The sequence below is a fragment of the Vespula pensylvanica genome, chromosome 1 (assembly GCF_014466175.1).
Source record: "Vespula pensylvanica isolate Volc-1 chromosome 1, ASM1446617v1, whole genome shotgun sequence".
In the NCBI taxonomy this organism is placed as follows: domain Eukaryota; kingdom Metazoa; phylum Arthropoda; class Insecta; order Hymenoptera; family Vespidae; genus Vespula; species Vespula pensylvanica.
Window position 1 is genome coordinate 16712642 of NC_057685.1, and position 21029 is coordinate 16733670.

The 21029-nt window shown below is 38.3% G+C and overlaps 1 protein-coding gene across 11 annotated transcripts in view; it reads right to left on the bottom strand.

Moving 5' to 3' along the window:
- Positions 1–21029, bottom strand: part of LOC122633903 (transcription factor SOX-2-like) — a 305138-nt gene that overhangs the window by 78859 nt on the left and 205250 nt on the right. Inside the window, exons 1-2 of one of the 11 annotated variants that reach the window (XM_043822394.1) lie at positions 17706–20564; positions 12959–14585 (exon numbers count right to left, since the gene is read on the bottom strand). The exons of 7 other annotated variants lie outside the window; for them this stretch is intronic. In XM_043822394.1, coding sequence (XP_043678329.1) covers positions 14495–14585; positions 17706–19183 — 1569 coding nt within the window. In that variant the 5' untranslated portion in view covers positions 19184–20564 and the 3' untranslated portion in view covers positions 12959–14494. Of the gene's footprint in view, positions 1–12958; positions 14586–17705; positions 20572–21029 lie in introns of those variants that run through there. 3 more of the 11 variants (XM_043822371.1, XM_043822375.1, XM_043822384.1) reach the window with 3 other exon arrangements.

The window sequence follows — 21029 nt, forward strand, 5'->3', positions numbered from 1 at the left end:
GACGTTGTCTCTATATATAGATGTTATTTGTGAAAAAAAAAGAAGGTGTTGTGCTCGCGCGAACGCGTACGTGATGGCTTAATTTTTCGACAAAATGCGTCACCGTCACACGAGCCATTTGCGTTAACGACGTGTCTAATAGTTCGTGAATATCATCGTACGTTGCTTAAAAAGAAAAAAAAAAGAAGGAAAGAGAGGAAGAGTCAGAGAGACAGAAAGACGAAAGAGACAGAAAGAGAAAAGAATTTAATTTAATTCAATCAGCTCGATTAAAATAGTGATTTTGTCAGATTTAAATCGCGTTCTATTTTAAATGAATTTTTAAATAATGATAATTGCAAGATATTACATGGAAGATTAAGTACTTACGTATACGTTTATAAAAAATTTGACAAGTAAAATGTTAATACATATTTCTAATACGTTTCCACAACAGAAAAAAATATACACCTTGCCTTATTAAAACGAATGTTCTATCGGATATAATTTTAAACGATTCTCATTTTCAAGCGACATTACGTTATAAAACTTTTTTTTTCACTTTAATTGGAACGATGAGAGAGGGAGGGGGAGGGGGGAGAGAGAGAGAGAGAGAAAAGTTTATTTTTTTTCCCCATGTAGGTTATACTCGAAGTAATTTGCCAAACGACGGTAATTGCTTTCTAGCCGGGTAATTTCGAATAATTTTTATAAAATGCCTACGTCAAAGCGGAAACTTACAAATTTTCAACTAACTTGTTATATCGTATTATTGCAATTAATGACATTTCTTTATCAAATGCATACGGGCGCCATCGTTACATTAAATTATTTATAAATAGTTAAATTTCCAGATTAAATAGAGGTGGAGTCTCACAAGCGTTTGCTAAATTTGTTGCCGCTTCTTTCGTATTCGTTCTCAGATCTACCTTTTTTTTCCGAATTTGTATTCATGGTACTTTATACGGGCACGTGACCGAAAGAAAACGCAATTTGTCATTTCGTATTACTCGAACGTGGTGCAGGATCGCGATAAAAGCAGTTGGTATGCTAATTAATCAACCGTGCAACGATAAATAATTAAGATAAGAATCTTTCGATTCTCGATTACACGAGCGAGAGTTTATCATCTTGAGGCTTGAATCAATATATTGTATTCTTCGTACAATTGTAAATAAGTATGTTAAAAATATAATAATATTCTCGGGACAATAATATCTACGAAACGGCCTTTTCTACGATGCACTAATTCGTACGTAATTATTGGTTAAAAAAAAAAAAAAAAAAAAAAAAGAAAAAGGAGAAGAAAAACAAAAAGAAAAGACAAATATAGAAAAAGAGAATGGAAAATGAAAATCCGTTCGTTCAGAGATTCTAAACTCATCGAAAAGAACTTGCAAAGTCTTATAACAGAAGACAGCACGTCGAGTAGTAGGCGAACTTATTACGTGCAGTATTTTGCTGACTACTAACATGGCAAAGAAAGACAAAGAAAAGAAAAGAAGAAGAAGAAGAAGAAGAGGAGGAGGAGGAAGAAGAAGAAGAAGGAGAAGAAGAAGAGGAAGAAGAAAAAAAGAAGAAAAAACAAAAAGTGATGGCATATGCGTTGAGTGACAATACAAGGATAATTAGTGACAACGGCTCGCGACAGAAATTAGCCAGTCGGGTATTTGCCTTCGCACCTGGGCGCAGTTAGAATATAAGGTCTACTTTCTCGTAGTGGTGTATGTGCGTCTATAAAGCTACTACGTATACACATTCATACGAGATGGGTAGTGGGGAGCCGATGGGAATATAATTGCAAAGTCATTCATCAGGCATCGGCCTATAGATTATGCTGCGTGCATGAATTACGCCGGTTCTCGGCACTATGCGAATATATATGTGTATATATATATATATGTATATATATATGTATGTATGTATGTATGTATGTATGTATGTATGTATGTATGTATGTATACATATACACATAGTTATATACCTACGATGGATATTACGGTAGATATTACGCGCGTGCTGGCTACGTGCCTCTCTCTATGTATGTATGTACATACATATATGTATACAAGTATAGGTGAGTTCTACTCCATCACCAACCGTGCACGTTCCGCGTAATCATTGAATTCCGAAATGGTATCCGTGTCTCGAATCCTTCTTTTCTATACTTCTTTATTCCCTCGCTATGACTCGACCCTTCTAGCGAGTAGTAGTAACGCGGTGAAGAAGAAGAAGAAGAAGAAGAAGAAGAAGAAGAAGAAGAAGAAGAAGAAGAAGAAGAAGAAGAAGAAGAAGAAGAAGAAGAGAGGTGACGAATAAAAGTGTCCACCACCAGACTCATCGTATAAAATCAAATATCGAAAGTCTGCTCGAGTGTATCGATATTTATATATGTGTGTACATAAGCCGTAGGACGTTTATCGAAGAGGATGGGGATATGTGATCGGTGAATCGTTTAAATATAAGCAGGCACCTAAACGTACGTACGAGTTAAATCTTTTTGTAAAACCGATATTCGTTTTATTAAGAATTACAAAATTTTCGAAGAAAATTGTTCTTTCGATTCAGGTGTTTCTCTTCTTTAAATATCGCACACGCCATATGTATGTATAAGAGTATATATACATAACATGTTTCAATTCCTTTGTTAGTCCTCCCTCGATACACACTGTTTATGTCGATCGATCGAATTTTGTGTCTGTATGCAGTTAATAGCATTAATATCAATTTACATCGTTGCAGATAGACACGGAAAATTACGATATCGATCTACGTGTTACAAGCCGTCGTATCCAATGTCGATTCATACGAAAATCTGGTACGTTTATTAACGCACGAACGGACCCGATAACTCGGACTTTCTTCGTGCGAATACCGATGTAAATAGAAAATCGCAGTGGCAACGAACAAAACGTACGATTCGGACGATCTTGTAATTAACGGTGCGGTGCGCGTGACGGGCAATTACTCCGCCGACGTCCGTCGACCAATTAATTATTTCCACGATTGTCTACGTACATACCGAATAATATTTCGAATAATAATTTCTCGTTAGTCGTAACACATGATTTAAACAGAAATTTCTGTAGAGGCATGAGAAAAATAATTTCGAAAAAAAGGAAGAAGAAAAAAGAAGAGAGAGAAAAAAAAGATCGAAGAGAAAACACGTTTCTTCCGTTTGGAATTCGAAGAAAATTGAAAAACGTGAACGTTTTCGAGACTCCAAGTCTGACGACGATGTTGAGACTGGTGGGAGAGAGAGAGAGAGAAAAAGAGAGAGAGAGAGAGAGAGAGAGAGAGTGTGAGAGAAATAAAAAATGGGAAATTGCATAACGATCGTTAGAAGAAGAGGCATCGGTCGTTAGGAGAGAAGTCGTCGCATAAACGCGTCTCCTTCGGAGATTTTATTGCGAGAGGCGCGGACTCGAAGGACAAACGAGATTGCTAGAATCCGTTTAAGAGGAACGCGGAATTCGTGTTGGAGAAGTAGATGAGTGAATCCGTTAAAAAACACGTAGTATTTAGTTATTACTTACCTTATGGTTTCAATTCGATCGAGCCAGGAATAAAATCATCTGGAGAGTATACTTGGTAGTTGAGTATCATTAACATAAATGAGCTTAACATCTTTATGGACATGAGTCGAATAAATCGTGAGATCGATAAATCGGAGGAGTTGTAACGTCAAAAAGACTATGAGAGAAGAGAGGAGGGAATTGCTTTCGACACTTGTAACGAGACGATACTACTTCCGTCTTCATCGTTTTTCATCGCTGTGTGGATCGATCGAGCTATCCGTTACTCGGTTCGTCGAGTTTGGTAAATCGAAGGAATAGGAAGAAGAAGTCGAAATCTAAGAGTGGTTCGCGCGGTCTGCAAACAAAAGCGCCAAACAACGATTTGCCTTAGAGCGAACGAACGGAGAAGGATAGCGGATTGGAGCTAGCTAGCCGATCGCAATTCCGTTCTTTCTCTACGTCTCTGAAGGATTAAGGTCCTGGAATATTGAAAAATTACGCTCCTTACATAATCACAAGTCCGAAAAGCCTGGGAGATTAATGCGTGCCCGAGTTGCTAATTCCTTTCTCCTGTCTCTTTCTGTTCTTTCTTGTTCTCTCTTTCTCTCTCTCTCTCTCTCTCTCTCTTTCTCTCATTCCTTTCTCCCTTCTTTCTCGAGTCCTTTCTGAATCCTGTATAGACGTCACGATAGCGAATTTCATTTATTATTTTCTCTGTCTCTCCAACTTCTCTCTTTCTTTCTTTCTCTCTCTTTTTCTCTTTCTTCTGACTAGTGGTAACAAATACAACGCGAAGCGATAGCGCACGACGACGACGACGACGACGACGACGACGACGACGACGACGACGACGACGACGACGACGATGACGACTAGGTCTACGACGACGACTTCTTTTACGGAACGCGACATTTATCACGTCTGTGACATTTTAATTAAATACGATGACACTCGCCATTTGGTTCATGCGGTACGTATGAACATGCGACACACTTACGAAAACAAACGCGTGTAGAGTACGTCGTATTCGTATGCGTTTATATATCTATATCTATATCTATACGTATATGTATATAATGCGTGAATATAATGCTTGTGCGTGCGAGTGTACGTTTACGTGCGATTGTAGGTGTGCGTGTGCGTATGCGTGAACGACTCTTCTCGTTTAAACTCCTACGCCCATCGATAACGACCTTACTCGCATGCTCGCGGCTCTTTCCTTTCTCTAGTCGTCTACCGTCTGCTCTCTCTCTCTCTCTTTCTTTCTTTCTTTCTTTCTTTCTTTCTCTTTCTCTCTCTCTCTTTCTCTCTACGCCCTTATTTTTTTTCTCTTTTCAAAAGCACCGTCCAACTTAACCGCCGCGAGCCTCGAAATTGTTGACGGCCGCGACAACGCGTATCGCTCGTGAAAACAACGACTCGACGTCGATTAAGGTCGCAGGCTCTCGTTGACAAATCGTACGACTTCCATCTTTCGTGCCCTCGTCGTCGTCATCTCGCGATCATTCTCTCTCGTCAGGTGTCCGACGGACCTCTAGTAAAGCATATATCTCTCTCTCTCTCTCTCTCTCTCTCTCTCTCTCTGTCTGTCTGTCTGTCTTTCTATTTCTCTGTCTCTTCCTTTTCCTTGAAATTAACGCTCACTCGACAAGAAATTTCTCTGATCGTCGTGACGATTACTCGCCTAATCCTTTTACAAAGAGAACCTGAGACTGGCTACGTAAGGTATAGAATATAGTTGTCCTGTAGATTTAATGTCAGCGAAATAAATCGTTTGATTTCTTAATTAGAATATTATGATGATTCTGTCTTTTATTAAATAACGTGGAATCCGTTATTTCAACGTAACGTAGTATTATATCTCTTAGAAGAAAATGAATCTCTTTGTGATAAATAATATCTATTACGATGAAATATTTACGATCGGAAATTATTTCGCAGATTTTTATTCGAAATTGTCAGACTGTCCCGTTGTATCTTAAGTATTATATCACATTCGATTGTTAACGACGAAATGATTAATCCGTCTGACGGATAAAATAGAATCCGAAGGAAGGACAATGCGTCTATAAAACAGCTCCCGACGTTAACTCGAAACGCACTTCCTAACTCGTTCGCATGATATTATCAGTGAAAAGGGGTTCGGTGAAGTATTGTCTAACCCCGTGCGATCTTATATCCCTTTATCCTGATTATTTGGAACTCGAAAAACGTTTGGGAGTGGCGACGACGATTAAGACTTAGTCGCAAGTACGAGACAGTTTCAAGGACCGAATTTCGTTTTCTAATCGTTCCCGACGATCGTCCCTATCTCGTAAATTCGCGCGTGCGAGCGCATTCGACGGTATAAGGACACGAGTAAAGTACTAGAACCGATAACGGTCTCTCTACTCGAGTTGGGAAGGAACTCGGAAGTAGAAAAGGGACCAACACACCATGGGTAACGTGGGCAGCAACCGAAATTAAGACGAATAGTTCTCGATTACGATCGCGTTAAATTAGTGGCAGCCCGACGAATCGCGTTTTCGTTTGCCGTTGCGTCGTTGCACATGCGAATCGAGCATTAGGAAGATACAGAGAGAGAGAGAGAGAGAGAGAGATAGAAAGAGGAATTTCGTCCCTTTCCTTCTATATCTATGTTCTCTTTCTCTCTCTTTCTCCTTCTCTCTCATTTCGTAAGTCCCCGACGTCTCGCGTTGTTTTCGTTGCAACAAGCACCGCGGGGTGACGATAATTCAACTTAATACACCGCGTACGAGTAGCCCGTAGGTCTTATCGGCTGCATGCCGTAAAACAGAGAGAGAGAGAGAGAGAGAGAGAGAGAGAGAGAGAGAGAGAGAGAGAGAGAGAGAGAGAGAGAGAGAAAAGTGAAGGACTTTATCAGTGGCTGGCTCGTTGAAAAATTACCGTCCGGAAAATAATTGTTAAGTGCTTTATTTACTCAATAATGCTTCTGGCAAGCAAGAAAGAGAGACACAGGCACAATGATAGGGGTGGGGGAGTTAGGGTGACAGAACAGGGTAAAGATAACGAAGAATTCGTGAGAAACGACACGACTCGTTCTCTCTCTTTCTTTGATAACAAGCTGAAATTCACTTTCGTCGATCCTCTGGGAAAAATAGATACTCAAATAATATTTATTATTACATTTTGTGTGCAATCAGTATTTTATATATATATATATATATATATATATATATATAAAATCATTTTCTATTTACAAGCACGGATTTCTATCTTAAAGAAATTTCCTACTCATCTTTTTCACCTTTAACTTTCCAACAATGGTACTTCAACTGTACGTAATTAATGCTAAGGCTTGACGATTAAATTGTAGATTGATAGCAGACGTAGCTCATCGATCATTAATCCTTAGTCATAGGTAAGCTTTGAAATTAAGAATTATTCTCGACTAGTAGTAATAGAAATAAATATGCGTTTTTACGTAAGAGAGAGATAAAAAGAAGACAGAAAGAGAGAGAGAGAGAGAGAGAGAGAGAGAGAGAGAGAGAGAGAGAGAGAGAGAGAGAGAGAGAGAGAGCGAGAGAGAGAGAGAGAAAAGAATAAAAGGTCAACGCTGTAGAAGTCTCATCGAGAAAAAGGGTTTCGATCGAGACCCTACTGTTTACCTACAACTGGTTGGTCTCGCATTAAGAACGCATTAGCGTCAACTCTGCGGCGAGTTAAGCGATTGGCGTGATATAGGTTCTTCCATGCGGGGTGACACACGGACCGTGAAAAGAGACGATCGTGAGGATAAAAAAAGAAAGAAAGAAAGAAAAGAAAGAAAGAAAGAGAGAAAGAGAAAGAGAATAGTCGAGTCTCAAGCAACGATTATACGTTGTCCGAGTGTGGTCGCAACAAGGACGGAAAAACGATGACTATGATGCTGTGGTAGCGTATAACATACCATCATTCATACTTCGTGTTAACTAACGGCGACTTCAACATCTAATTAAAACACAGCTTGATATTTTTTATGGAAAGGAACGTGCCTTTTTTCATAAACATTATCAAATTAATATTAATTTTTTAATGTTTGAAATCTAGTCTCTCTTTAGTTAACTATTGTTGTATCATATTTTGTCCGACATCCTATTCCCATTCATTTTACTTTTTTTCTATCTATTATTATTGAAATGAATTTATCAGTATTAAAAGTTCGATGTAATCGTAGACATTTGATATATTTCATACGATTTTTCGTACGAATATAATTTAACGTGTAATACTTCCGGCAAATTTTTTTCATATAAATTTACTGCTTTTAAAATTCGCTAAAAGAGAAAAAAAAGAAAAAAGAAAAAAGAAAGAGGAAAAAAGAAGATACGAAATAAGATATAATTACACAATGCGTTATTGCTTTGTGGAAATGCGTAACAGATATGTAAGTATGTGATAGTCGAATAAATGAAAGCTGTACTTTTACACGATCGAGGTTTATCGAGCGACGTGTGCTGATCCTCTCGTCGTCGAAAGTACTCAGCTTGTGAAATAAAGGACGACCAACGAAAAGGAGAAGGGAGTGAACGAACGAATGAGTGAGCGAGAGAGAAAGAGAGAGAGAGAGAGAGAACAAGAGGGAGAAGAAAGAAAAACCTGTCCCGAGGTTTGTCCCTGTATCGGCTCCCGCGATGTCGGTGGTTAGCAGCCGAAACCGGTGGTGCTATTAACGACATTAACGCTACTCCGGGCAAACACGGCCCTATATCATCCCAAGCCCGCCGGAATAATAAACAATAAATTCCGGTGAAATACGGCGTCGAACAAGCGTAACCCATTTGTTTGCGATAAACTGACCCCGAAGCTAGTCCAACCAGTCTGCTACAGGCGTCTCTCTTTTCTCTTCTACTCTCTCTCAACGGCTTTGCTCTTTTCTCTCTTGTGAGTAAAATTTCGAGTATCTATTATATATATGTATTTATGTATGTAAGTACACGTACGTATATTGGATATGCGATGGATATGTGAAATTTAAGAAACAGATCAACGATTGCGTAACGAGAAGGTAGATCTAAAAAAGAAAAAAGAAAAAAAAAAGAGAGAGAGAAAAAATATTTAATAGGTTCGGGTAACGTAATTAATTGCATAGGTTTAACCTTTAACCGGTGACGTACGTTTAGCAGCACCGAACAATCGGAAGAATATAAATTCGTTTTCGCCTTCTGCATTTATTTTTTTTTCTTCTTCCTTTTTTTTTTCATTCGGACAAATAAAGAAAATTAGTAAAGTGTCAGTTTTCTTTTTTATTTACTCGTTGCTAACGTCACTGAATAATTTAGAGAGCGAGAGCTGACGAGGAGTATATATAATAATAGTCCAAATCCGTGGATTTAGAGAAATTTCGATAGCGAGTTGGATGTCGTTCAAATTTGTTTAGATATTGTTGATAAAAATGGTAACGTCTTTTACGAAAAGAAATTATGCTGGAATGGATGCACGCGTATGCTCGTACATACGTTATCGTGCCAATTAACAAATTGGAAGGTCCACTGGGAATCTCGATGACGGCCGTACGTTGCCATAACTGTCGTGTTCGTGCCATAAACACGGGAAGCGTCAAGGCCCGACAAAAAAGGAAGATACTGAGAGAACGTGAGCCTGTGAATCTGTGCGTGCTTATAAGTGTACGTGTGTGAAAAAGAAAAAGAAAAGAGAGGGAGAGAGAGAGAGAGAGAGAGAGAGAGAGAGAGAGAGAGAGAAAAGAGAAGAAAAGAAAAGAGTAAGGAGAAAGGTTCGAAATGGTCCCCTTCGACCATTCGTTCCTTCGTCGAGGCCCCCCGCCAGGTTTTAGTACACCTAAATCGTACGAACCTATCGGAAAACTAGTCGAACCGTTTAAGGTAATACGCGAAGTTACATGTCTTGTTTATTTGACGATAAGACTGCGTTGAAGGTGATTTTAATATTTGCGAAAAAGAAACAAAGATAAAGAGATAAAGAGAGTGAGATAGAGAGAGATAGAAAGAGATCAAAATTTATTACGTCCCAAACGATTATCGTAAGCGTTTGAATTTATAAAAGTAAATGGTGATACCCTTTGAAAGAAGTTTAAGAAGTATATACTGAAGTAACGTTCGAAGTCGGAATCGAATAATAAAACCATGAAGATTCGATATATATAGAGATAGAATCCTTTTGGCACCGAGCAAGGGTGAGCAAAAAGCTTATTGGCTGGTAAAGCTTACTTGAACGTTAATAACAAGGTCGTTTCACACCGGATACTCGATTGCATGATGGCAGTCAGCCAATAACCCTGCCTGCTTGCGCCTCACCGTTCCACCATAAGGAGTGCGTTTTAGGTAATTGGCCGTGAATATTATCTTACTCAGGGGTGGTGGCAGAGGTTACTCGGATCAAGAGAGCTGAGAAAGCAAGTGGGAAAGGGATATATATATATACATAGACACGGCAAACGTTACACGAGTGAGAAAGAGAGGAGGATGGAGAATGAAGAGAGGAAAGGAGAAGTAGAAGCAGGAAGAGGAGGAGGAGGAGGAGGAGGAGGAGGAAGAGGCGGAAGAGGAGGAAGAGGCGGAAGAGGAGGAGGATACCTTACAAATTGCAACTCTCGCAAGGGGATTTTGTGCGTGCACTCTTCTCTTCTCTCCTCTTCTCTTGCGCGTGCCCAACGAGCGCTCGTCTCGAAACCACCTTTAAAACACGTCGGATCAAAGATTATCCGACAAGAGCGCACGCTGATGATTCTCTTTATTTAACGGAGGTAGTAACACGACAAGATTAACTGAGAGAAACGAGACGAGTGTCTATGGGAGGAAAAAGACAGGAATTAAAAAAAAAAAAAAAAAAAAAAAGAGAAAAAGAAAAAGAAAATTAATTATCCGCTTGCCGATTGGTAATATTTTTTGATTCGATAATAAGTTGCCATTTAAATGGAGATAAATATTCATTCAAACGTACGATTGAATATCGATTTATGCAAAACGTTACGCGACGTTTCGTTTCGATTTTACACAGTAACACACACACACGCACGCGTGTACATACGCACGCATACGCATACATAGCACCACCAGGAAGATTAAGTTAGATTAATGCACGACAAAATATACAGAGAAATTAAGCGGTTAAAGGAAAATAGATAAATCGTTAAACACTCTTACTAGTTTTTCTGTAGATACAAGGTATTATCTTCTAAGATGAAGGAATATATATATATATATACATGTATGTATGAAAACAGGAAAAAAGAAATTCAGGACACACACAATCGCATATACAAAAACCCATGCACTAATACGTTACGTACGAATAACGGTACGTATACATTATACACGAAAAAAAACAACGTAATAATAATTGATCTTACGTGTTATTAAAAACAAAAACAAAAAACAAACAAACAAAAAATTAAATATAAAATCGCAAAAGGATCGATAATATAGAGACCCGTCGGTGATATCCTTCCCGTCGAGTTGAATTTAACGGGACGTTTTCGCTTTGTGATTAACAACAAAATCTCAAAAAAGAAACGTGCGAGTCGTTCGAGAGAACACGGAAAATCAGTTTCGTTTATCGTTCGTTCGTTCGTCCGTCCGTCGAAGAAATTCGTGAAAAATAAACGAATAATCAGGAGGAAGATACGTTTTCGTTCGACGATGAATCTGAAGAAGAACGGTGCAACGGGCCGTCGTATTCTCGTGGGGCGTGAAACACTTGAAAATCCCGGTTATGTAAAACATAGGAAAACGGCCCTCAGGCCGGAACGTTAGGTGGAACACGTAATTGAAAGCACTTTGGAGGACCCTACGGCACGCACAACGAGCACTCGCATTTGCATTCAGTGGCAGAGGGAATGCCTTTTAACCGAAATGACTGCGTGTGTATGACAAACGCCAGGTTTATGCGCCGGAACGATGGGAATATTTATTGGCACGAATTAATGTCTCCGCTCGTCCGTGTCGAGCGTTTTATTTATTGGGACATTTCGGTACCGACTACGACCCTCCACGGAGGAAAGAGGTGGCTTCAGGAGGAAGAAGAAGAAGAGGAAGAGGAAAAGGAAAGGAGAGAAAGACTCTTAGAGTAGTAGTGTGCCTCTCGTTGTCCCGCATCGCGTCGACGAACGGAACGTTTCAAAGAAAACGATTCTTCTTCTTTTGAATGAGAGAAAGAAAGAGAGGGAGAGAGAACGGGTTGACGACATGTTTTAAGATCAAATCGATTTTCAACTGCCCACCAAATCGATCGTAATCCCACGCTTCGCGAATCGGATTACTACTCTCGCTACTTACTATCCAGATTTATTATTATACATTCGCGTTCGCGTTCTAACCGCTCGTAAATATTTGTAATTCGACGATCTTTCTTTACGCGACATTATATTAAAATACAAACGGATGTGTTGAATAAATACAAAAAATGATTGTTGTTATAGTTTTAAGTTTTATTAAGTGCATGCATAACGTCGATCGGATAATCATTCTTTTTACGTAATGAGAATTTTGAGAAAATTTTGTTAACATAATTACCTGATGTGTCTCTCTTCTATGCGTTTTACTAACGCTACTGCGTACAATTTTGAAGAATAATAATATTGAAGGATAAATATTGGAGGATGTAGTAATGGTTATGGTTTGAAAAAAAGGATTCAATGTAAAAAAAAAAAAACTGTATGAATGTTTGAGTTGAAAATGTAATTTACTATTCTTAATTAGTATACACAAGTATGCATGTGTGCATGTATGTACGTATGTGTATGTATATATCTATAATATATATAATATATATCATATATATATTATATATATTATATCATATATCATATATATATATATATACTCACAAACATACATACATACATACATACATATGTATATATATACATATATATTCACATACAGATATATACATGTATATGTATATACATACATACATACACATATACCTATATTTGGAGATACAAATGCATATTAATATGCCAAATATATATGTATATATATATATATATATACACATACACACACACACAAAATTCATAACGAAAAAAACCCTGTTGATAGTGAAATTCTTTCTTTCTCTTCAACGCAAAGAAAAGGTAAATACAAAGACTAAACGATTTTTTTCATTATTAACCTTTATATATATATATATATATATATATAATATATGATATATATAATATATATATATATAGTTGTAGTTTCTTTTAATGAAACTTACATGTTACAGAAGAATCTTGTAGATTTTATATTAATTATTACTGAAAGTACTTATATTTATTTGAATACGAACCATATATATGTGTATGTGTAAATATATACATGTTCCTTTTGATATCGCGAAAAAAGTCCAACATAGTCGCAATAAGCATAAAACACGTTAACTCGCATATCGTCAATTAATTAAAAATAATTAAAAATTTAAATTGTATCAGAGGGAAATATACTACAATATAAAAAGAAATAATTTGTTTTAATTAAATAAAATTATGCTTTTTCTCTCTGATACAAAAAAAAAAAAAAAAAAAAAAAAAAAAAGAAAGAAAAGGGAGAAAACAAATAAACCACATATCGACGATAGTCAACGTGTAGACTTTTTACGGGATACATTTTTTTAATCTATACCATATTTATTTATAATATTTATTAATATATATCTATATATCTATATATATTTTTCTTTATTAAAAAAAAAAAAAAAAAGAAAAAAAATAAAAGAAATTTGCTCTCAGCGATCAATAAATTTTAAATGTGCTTTCCTCTCTTTTTTCTCTATCGGATAATCTAACGTCACTCCGTTTATTACAAAAACTGATTGCCGGTCGCGATTCGATCATCGATCGCATTCAATTTGTAAGAGAGATTCGAAGGGATGATAGATGAAAAGACATTGGATACATGCACATTTGATGATAATTACAAAATAATGATAAGTCATTCGATTCATTGTTAATCCGATGATAAAAACGTAATTATAATCGATCATCTTCTGTCGGATTCTGCAGCTTGTTTTCTTTCCTTCTTTTTTTTTTTTTTCTTTTTTCTCTTCAACTTTCGTTATCCTGATATGGATTAGAGAAGAAGGAAAAAAAAAAGAACGACAAAATATAAAATAAAATCTAAACTTTAAATATTATAGACGTTCAATAACATAAGCGAATAAACAAAAGAAAGAAAAATTAGAGGAAAAAGAAATTAATTTTTCGAATTGTCTTTTGCATGAACACGATATAAGAAATATAAAAATTAATGAAAGGAGGAAGAAGAAGAAGAAGAAGAAGAAGTAGAAGAAGAAGGAAGAAGAACGCGATTATTTCGCGTAGTAACGTAGATAGATATACAAAAGACCCGAATTATTTTTCTTTTCCCGCGATTAATTAACAATATCTCTTATAAATGTAAATGTAGGTTTATCTATATATATACAAAGCTCGCAACGATCGTGATACACTTTTTTCGAGCTCTTATCACAGACTGAATCGTAATTACAGCAAGCAGCAGTAGCTGCAACATCGATCGGTATACCACGCGCACATCTATATTGTGCAAGTAGTACGATGTATATTATTATATATAGGTATATGTATATGTATATAAGTATTTATATTATCATTCTCTCTCTCTCTCTCTCTCTCTCTCTCTCTCTCTCTCGCTCTGTCCGTCTGTCTGTCTGTCTCTCTATCCACACGTCCCTTAGCTTTGTTCGCTCGTTCGTTTATTCGGTCGTTTACTTGCACGCGTTTTTCTCCGTCTCTTTTCTTCTTTCTTTCTTCTACCTAATATAAATACGTTGGTCCATGTTGGGAAGAAAAAGATAACGAAGGAAAGAAAGAGAAAAAGAAACATACAGGATAAAAGAGAGAAAAAGAAAGAGAAAGAGAGGAGAGAAAGTGTGATAAACGACAAATAAAAGAGAGAAATATGATAGTGTGTTCTGTGATGTGTATGTGTCAGCCATATTTCTTGATGTTGAGTATTTCTTCTTATGCATTTCGAAGGGTTGGTGTTGGAGTAGCGCAAGGAAGAAATCAGAGCTTAAATTTCTAGTGGATGAAGCAGTCCAACGTTAGCTCTCTCTTGCGTCGATCGGTCACAATAAAACGACGATAAGCTCGTCCGATAAGCCCTATGGGAGTATATACAATGTCACGAATAAATATTACAGCTAAATATACGCCAATTATGATGATAATGATAATGATAATGATAATGATTATGATATAATGATATCATCAATAATGATCACCATCATTATATCAAGATATGATATAATATTATTATTATATCAATTCATGATGTAATCATGGTGATGATGATAATGATAATAATGATACGGAATAGACGAAAGAGAGACAGAATGAAAGAGTAATACGTTGGCAAAGGGAAAGACAAAAAAGATAATAGGACCCTGTGATCGGGACAAATTAGGAAAGAATAAGATGCACGTGTAGCATGGTTCTCGATAGTAATAGTAATAGTAAGTAGTAGTGATAGTAGTAATAGTAATATTAATAGTAATAGTAATAATAATAAATACAACTACAAAAAGAACTAATTAAAGATATCCGATGACATAGCCAGTAGAAAACGCATTCTTCTAATGAAAAAACGAGTCTATTATTAAGATCGTACAAAAAAAGAAAAGAAAAAGAAACGCCTATGATCATACTATAATCACCGGTAAAAAAAAAAAAAAAAAAGAAGAGAGAGAGAAATTATACTAGACATACATATTTATTTTTCTCGATAGATTATCTCTTTCGTCTTCTAACAAAATCCACGCCCGCTAGTCCTCTCTGTCATCTCAACACGTTCTTCTTTTAACGATACAGCATCATCCACCATCCTTATCTTCCTCTTCCTTCTCTTCTTTCAACTAATCATAGTTTTCACTTTCGGACGGTATCGAAAAAAAAAAAAAAAGAATCCGGACACCGTCGTGCGAAATGAAAAGAAAAACGAGAAAAAAAAATATATTGCAAAATAAATAAATAAAAAAAAAAAATAAATAAATAAATCAAAAAAGAAAAAAAAATACACGATAATCAAAGACGCGATATCACTTTTGATCACTCAAAAATTCACATTCATTTGTTCGACGGTGAGAAAACGGTGTGTCGTCCCTCTTTTCGAAGACTTTTTTTTTTTATTATTATTATTATTGTTATTAAAAGAATTTTTGTCCCGTGAATTTTCTTCTTTTACCTCACATCGAAGATGTCCCTCGTAGAACGCGAATCTTTGAAGAATAGAGATATAGCGAAGTTATATAGGAAAGCTCTATACATATATCATACATTAAATATATATTGTACCTATTGTACATATACTTTTGCATCCGTCGGTACTCGAATAGTCTGTCACTATTTTGTTTTGTTTTTGTTTTTCTTTGTTTTTCATATCTTTTTTGCTTCCTCTTCCGTCATCGTCGCGTTCAGAGAGAAGGTTTTTTTTTTTCACTTATTCGAATTCATGCATCTTAAAATTTCTTTTTCTTTCCTAAGCTATCCCGCAAGGTCGTCGTCTATTTTATTTTATTTTATCTTTTTTATTATTATTATTTTTTTTTTTATGAGCGTTACGAAAAGAAACACTCTTACAAGTTTAAAGATTTTAACCAAAGGTAGACTATCATTCTTTTCTTCTTTAGTTATTTATTTGTGTTTATCTCTCTTTTTTTTTTTTTTTTGCAAATCTTTAGGATGAGTCAAAAGAAATCGACGCGATGGCCGTGCGTTTCGTTCGATAGATCATTTTATTAGATTTTTATTATCACATACACACATACACACACATATACACAGATACACATTTTGATCGTTTACTATATTATACTCTTGATCTATTCTTTAGAAGAAAAAGTTGCTTCGTCTCGTTCGAAAACTCAATTTTCTCGTTCTTAACGTTCGACGTTTACGAAAGGCTTTTCTATGTAAGAACGATAAGCGTCTTACCTTGTCCGAAAACATAAAAGATAGTAAAAGAGGGTATATAATCGTATTTCGTGCGTAAACTTAAGCCTCTTCGTGCGATTCCCAAGATTAGAAAGAAATCATTAAAACAGCTTCGTCGTCCTAAACGTGAAACGAAACGAAACGAAACGAAGATCAAAAGTGATGATAAAAAACGATGGGAAAGATGAATGAAATATATATATGTGTATATAAAAAGGCCAATGTTTCGCGTTCCTTGACTCAACCTATGATACACCTATGTTCGTACGAAAAGACACTACAGAACGTACGTAAAAAGATTTATCTAAATGATTAAAGAAAAAAAAAAAAAAAAAAAAAAAAGAAGATAAACAAAAAAAAAAGGAGAATGGCCATGCTCTGGACTCCCGAACGAAGACGCATTATAATTACTAGCGTACTTTATTCATTGATTCATCGATTGATTTTTTATTTAAAAATTGGGAGGAATGATCCTTTACTGACATATGATTAGTTAAAAAATTATATATATATATATATATATATATATATACATATATATACACACATACTTTTCTAGACGAGTACGAACTATAATAAATTCAGTTTCAACTCCAATACCTTGTACCGAATTAAAATTACGTAAAATAAAAATATCGCGGTATAAAAAAGCGAATTTGTATGAACGTGAGATAGGTAGATAGAGACGGAGAGACAGAGATAGAAACGAAGGCAGAGAGGGAGAGAGAAAGAGAAAAAGGAGAGAGAGAGAGAGAGACGATTTTTAAACATAGATAATCAAAACTTATCTCGTAATTATCTTCTTCCTGGCAATTAACGTTATAACGCAAGCTGCAGCAATAAGTTTTAGGAGAGAACATTCATAGGAGACAAGGATAGTGATTACAGAAGTTAACGATTTATATATGTGGGATCGATCGTAGGGTCCAGAAGTGAAGGTGTCACGATAGAAATGTTAGTATGCATTATGCATTCTGATGTGTTGTTAGAAAAATAATTGAGGAAAAGCCGATAGGAGTATAAGCGACGAACGTGTATGAATATTCGTTCGAACGCAAACTCGTATCGAAGCGCTCCCATCGAACGATTGTTCTCGATCGAGAAGATGGAGAAGAAAATGGATCGACAAACTTGTCGAAAAAACGACATATATACATATACATATTAATATACATACATAGATACAATATATTCGAGAACGATCTTTCGAAAGATCCTCCGAACGGAGGAACGGGAATTTGAAACAGATATTACATATTTATATATTTATTTATATATAAAGAAAAGCTTACATATGACTGAGCGGTGGTATCGAGTGATGTTGCGCCAAAGGATCCGGTGATGGACCAGGGGAGTAGACACCAGCACCATGTTGGACGACCCCCTGGTCGACTCCTTGCGGCAAATACATGGATATCATCTGTCTAAGATCTCCCTGAGATTGATGAGTTTGATGGGTTTGTTGGCCCATATATTCACGTTTAACGGCAGCAGCAGCAGCAGCTTGTTGTTGTTGCGCCTGTTGCTGCTGTTGCGGACCAGACGCTGCGCTCGAGGCGCCCGGTCCGCTGGTAGGTGTGGGAGTATGTATACCCGCACTCGCAGGACTCGTTGGCTCAGATTTTATACTACTGCCGCTAGGACTGTGGCTAGACATTTGGGATCCAGATTGAGGCTGATGATACGGCGAGGGTGAGCCGCCGGGTACGGTGGTTCCAGCGTAACCACCATATCCATTCATATAACTGTTTATTGGTGGACTGCCACCACCCATGTGATGTCCCATATCATATCTTGGATATCCAGCAGCGGCCGCGGCTGCCGCCGCTCCACCCATGTGACCACCATAAGCAACGTGCTGCTGATACGCAGCGGCCGTCGGATCGTGCATCATATAACCATTCGGCATATATCCGTTGGGCATCTGATATACCTCGCGGGATATCTGCCCTTGCTGAGGTCCACCCGTACTACCAACTTGTCTTTGATCGACGCCTAATATGCCACCGACACCAACGCCGACTCCAACTCCTCCGACACCGCCGCCGAGCGGGAACTTGTCTTTCTTCAAAAGCGTTTTCGTTTTTCTTCTTGGTCGGTACTTGTAATCCGGGTGCTCTTTCATGTGCACCGCGCGCAATCGTTTCGCTTCGTCGATAAACGGGCGTTTTTCTGTTTCGCTGAGTAATTTCCATTCCGCTCCCAAGCGTTTAGAAATTTCAGAGTTATGCATCTTCGGATTCTCTTGAGCCATCTTACGCCGTTGACCGCGGGACCATACCATGAAAGCGTTCATCGGCCTCTTCACTCGGTCTATGTTATTGTTCTTATTCGTATTATTGTTGTTATTTGGTGGCTGATGATGTTGGTTTTGCGATTGCTGTTGCTGTTGTTGCTGCGGTTGCTGATGGGGATGATGTTGCTGTTGCGCAGCGCTTTGCTGAGCCGCAAGAGTATGCATGTTTTGTTGTTGCTGTTGTTGTTGTTGTTGCTGCTGTTGTTGCTGCTGCTGCTGCTGTTGGGCCGCAGCAGCCGCAGCCTGCATCGAAGCATAATGGTGCTGAGGTTGATGATGATGCTGTAGACCTAATCCTAGGGTACTACTGCTAGGTGGACTTCCAGACAGAGCTGGACTATGAACTATGGAACCTAATGTTCCGTAAGGCGACACGCCGGTATGGTGACCCATCGGCGATACACCTTGGTGCGGATGCGGTGGCATCTGACCATGCAGGCTACCGCCTTTTAGGTCCGTCTCCATCGTGAGCATGTCGTCCTCCCTGTGGCCGTACAGTTTGCCGCCGTTTTCTTTAACCGTGCTACGTCAAAGAAAGAGCCTCGACGAGACACACGCCGCCGATGAGATCTCGCGCACCACTGCGCGCCGCTCCTCGATTTTCTTCAGCCGTAGCGCGTCCGGTCACTACTCGCTCTTTTTTTTTTCTTCTTTTCTTTCCTTTTCTCTCTCTCTCTCCCTCTCGCTTTCTCTTTTCCTTCCTCTCGCTTTTCTCTCCTCGAAGCCGAATTTCACTTAGTCCGTTTTCCTTTTCATAACGATATTGAAAATATGAATGATCCGATATAAGTGTTTCTTTCTCGACAAAAATCACAATCCCTCACAAACTTCGCGCACTCTTAGCACGTAGAATCAACCCGCGCGCATTACTCATTCCTTAAAATTGTTGTTGTTCTTTCCTTTTTCTTCTCTTTCTTTAAACTTCTTCTTCTTCCTCTTCTTCAAAGTCTAGTATCGTTCGTTATTGTTCTCGTATATTAAGAGAGATTCTCACTACGTAAATGTCACTGAAGGAACACCACAAGGAGACACGTCGCCGGCGGTCCTCGTACTCGACGACGCCACAGAAGAGAAGAACAGAGGACAACAACGACGCGTTGTTGACACCTTGATACGGAAGGCTCTCTTACTAGTCACAGACGATGATCACCATCAACACGAAAGCTCGATCTTTCTCTTCTCTTCCTTCTCTTCTCTTCTCTTCTCTTCTCTTCTCTTCTCTTCTCTTCTCTTCTCTTCTCTTCTCCTCTCCCTCCCTCTTTCTCCTCTGTCTATCTATCTATCTCTCTCTCTCTCTCTCTCTCTCTCTCTTTCTTTCAATATGTATAGAGTACGTATCCGTATCCGTGTATGATGCGTATGAGCGCGTGCACACGCTTGGCACGCGTTTTTTCTTTAGTGTCTCACACGTCGTAGATTAACACAAGAAAAGAAGAAGCCGACCTCCACTCTCCACGAAAGGACAGAACCGTCTGAGCATTCGTGGGTTTCGCCTTGGGCTCTAACACTCGGGGCTCACTTCCTGCCGAGGCGGCTGCTGTTACCTCCACTACTCCTCTTTCTCACCCCCCACCTCTGACCAACTCGGTCCGTCCCTCGACCCCTTCGCTCCTTCGCTCCCTCCAGTCTACGAGGATACCCCCACTCTGGCAGGATCGACGCGACCATAGCCAAAGGAGCGAGTCTACCGACGGCTATCGATTGGCACGCGCGCCTGCCATCATTTCTCTCGACCAATCGGCCCTATGCCACAGTTCTAGTGGGCGGGCTCATACCAACCTCCGAAGCGACCTCTTGCGACCGAGCTAAACCTTCCCTCTTACACTACATCCCCACTACTGCTTCTCAACTCGCTCTCCCTCTCTCTCTCTCTCTCCCACTCTCTCCCACTCTTTCTCTCTCTCTCTTACCACGATATCAACTTCCCCTATCTTCTTCTTGCCACTGTGCGCGCCACGAGATCGGCTACCCGTCGGTCTCGCGTAGTTTTCCTCTTCCTCTTCTCTTCTTCTTCTTCTTCTTCTTCTTCGTGTCGTCTTCTGCTTCTTCTACTTCTTCTGCTTCTACTCTTTCTGCTCCTTTTCCATTTTCTTCTTCTTCTTCTTTTTCTTATAGTCCTTTTTTTCTTCTTTTTGTTCTTCTACTCCTTTCCCTTCTTCTTCTTCAACGATGAGACGATGACGACGACGACGTCGTATGCGTGGGCACGATTTAATACTCTTTCTGGCAACGTGTGTAGGCATAGGTTAAGCGCTTTGCCACGCTTCAGATGTGTCCGAATTAATCCTATTTCTTGACAAAGATTTGTTTGTTTGTTTGT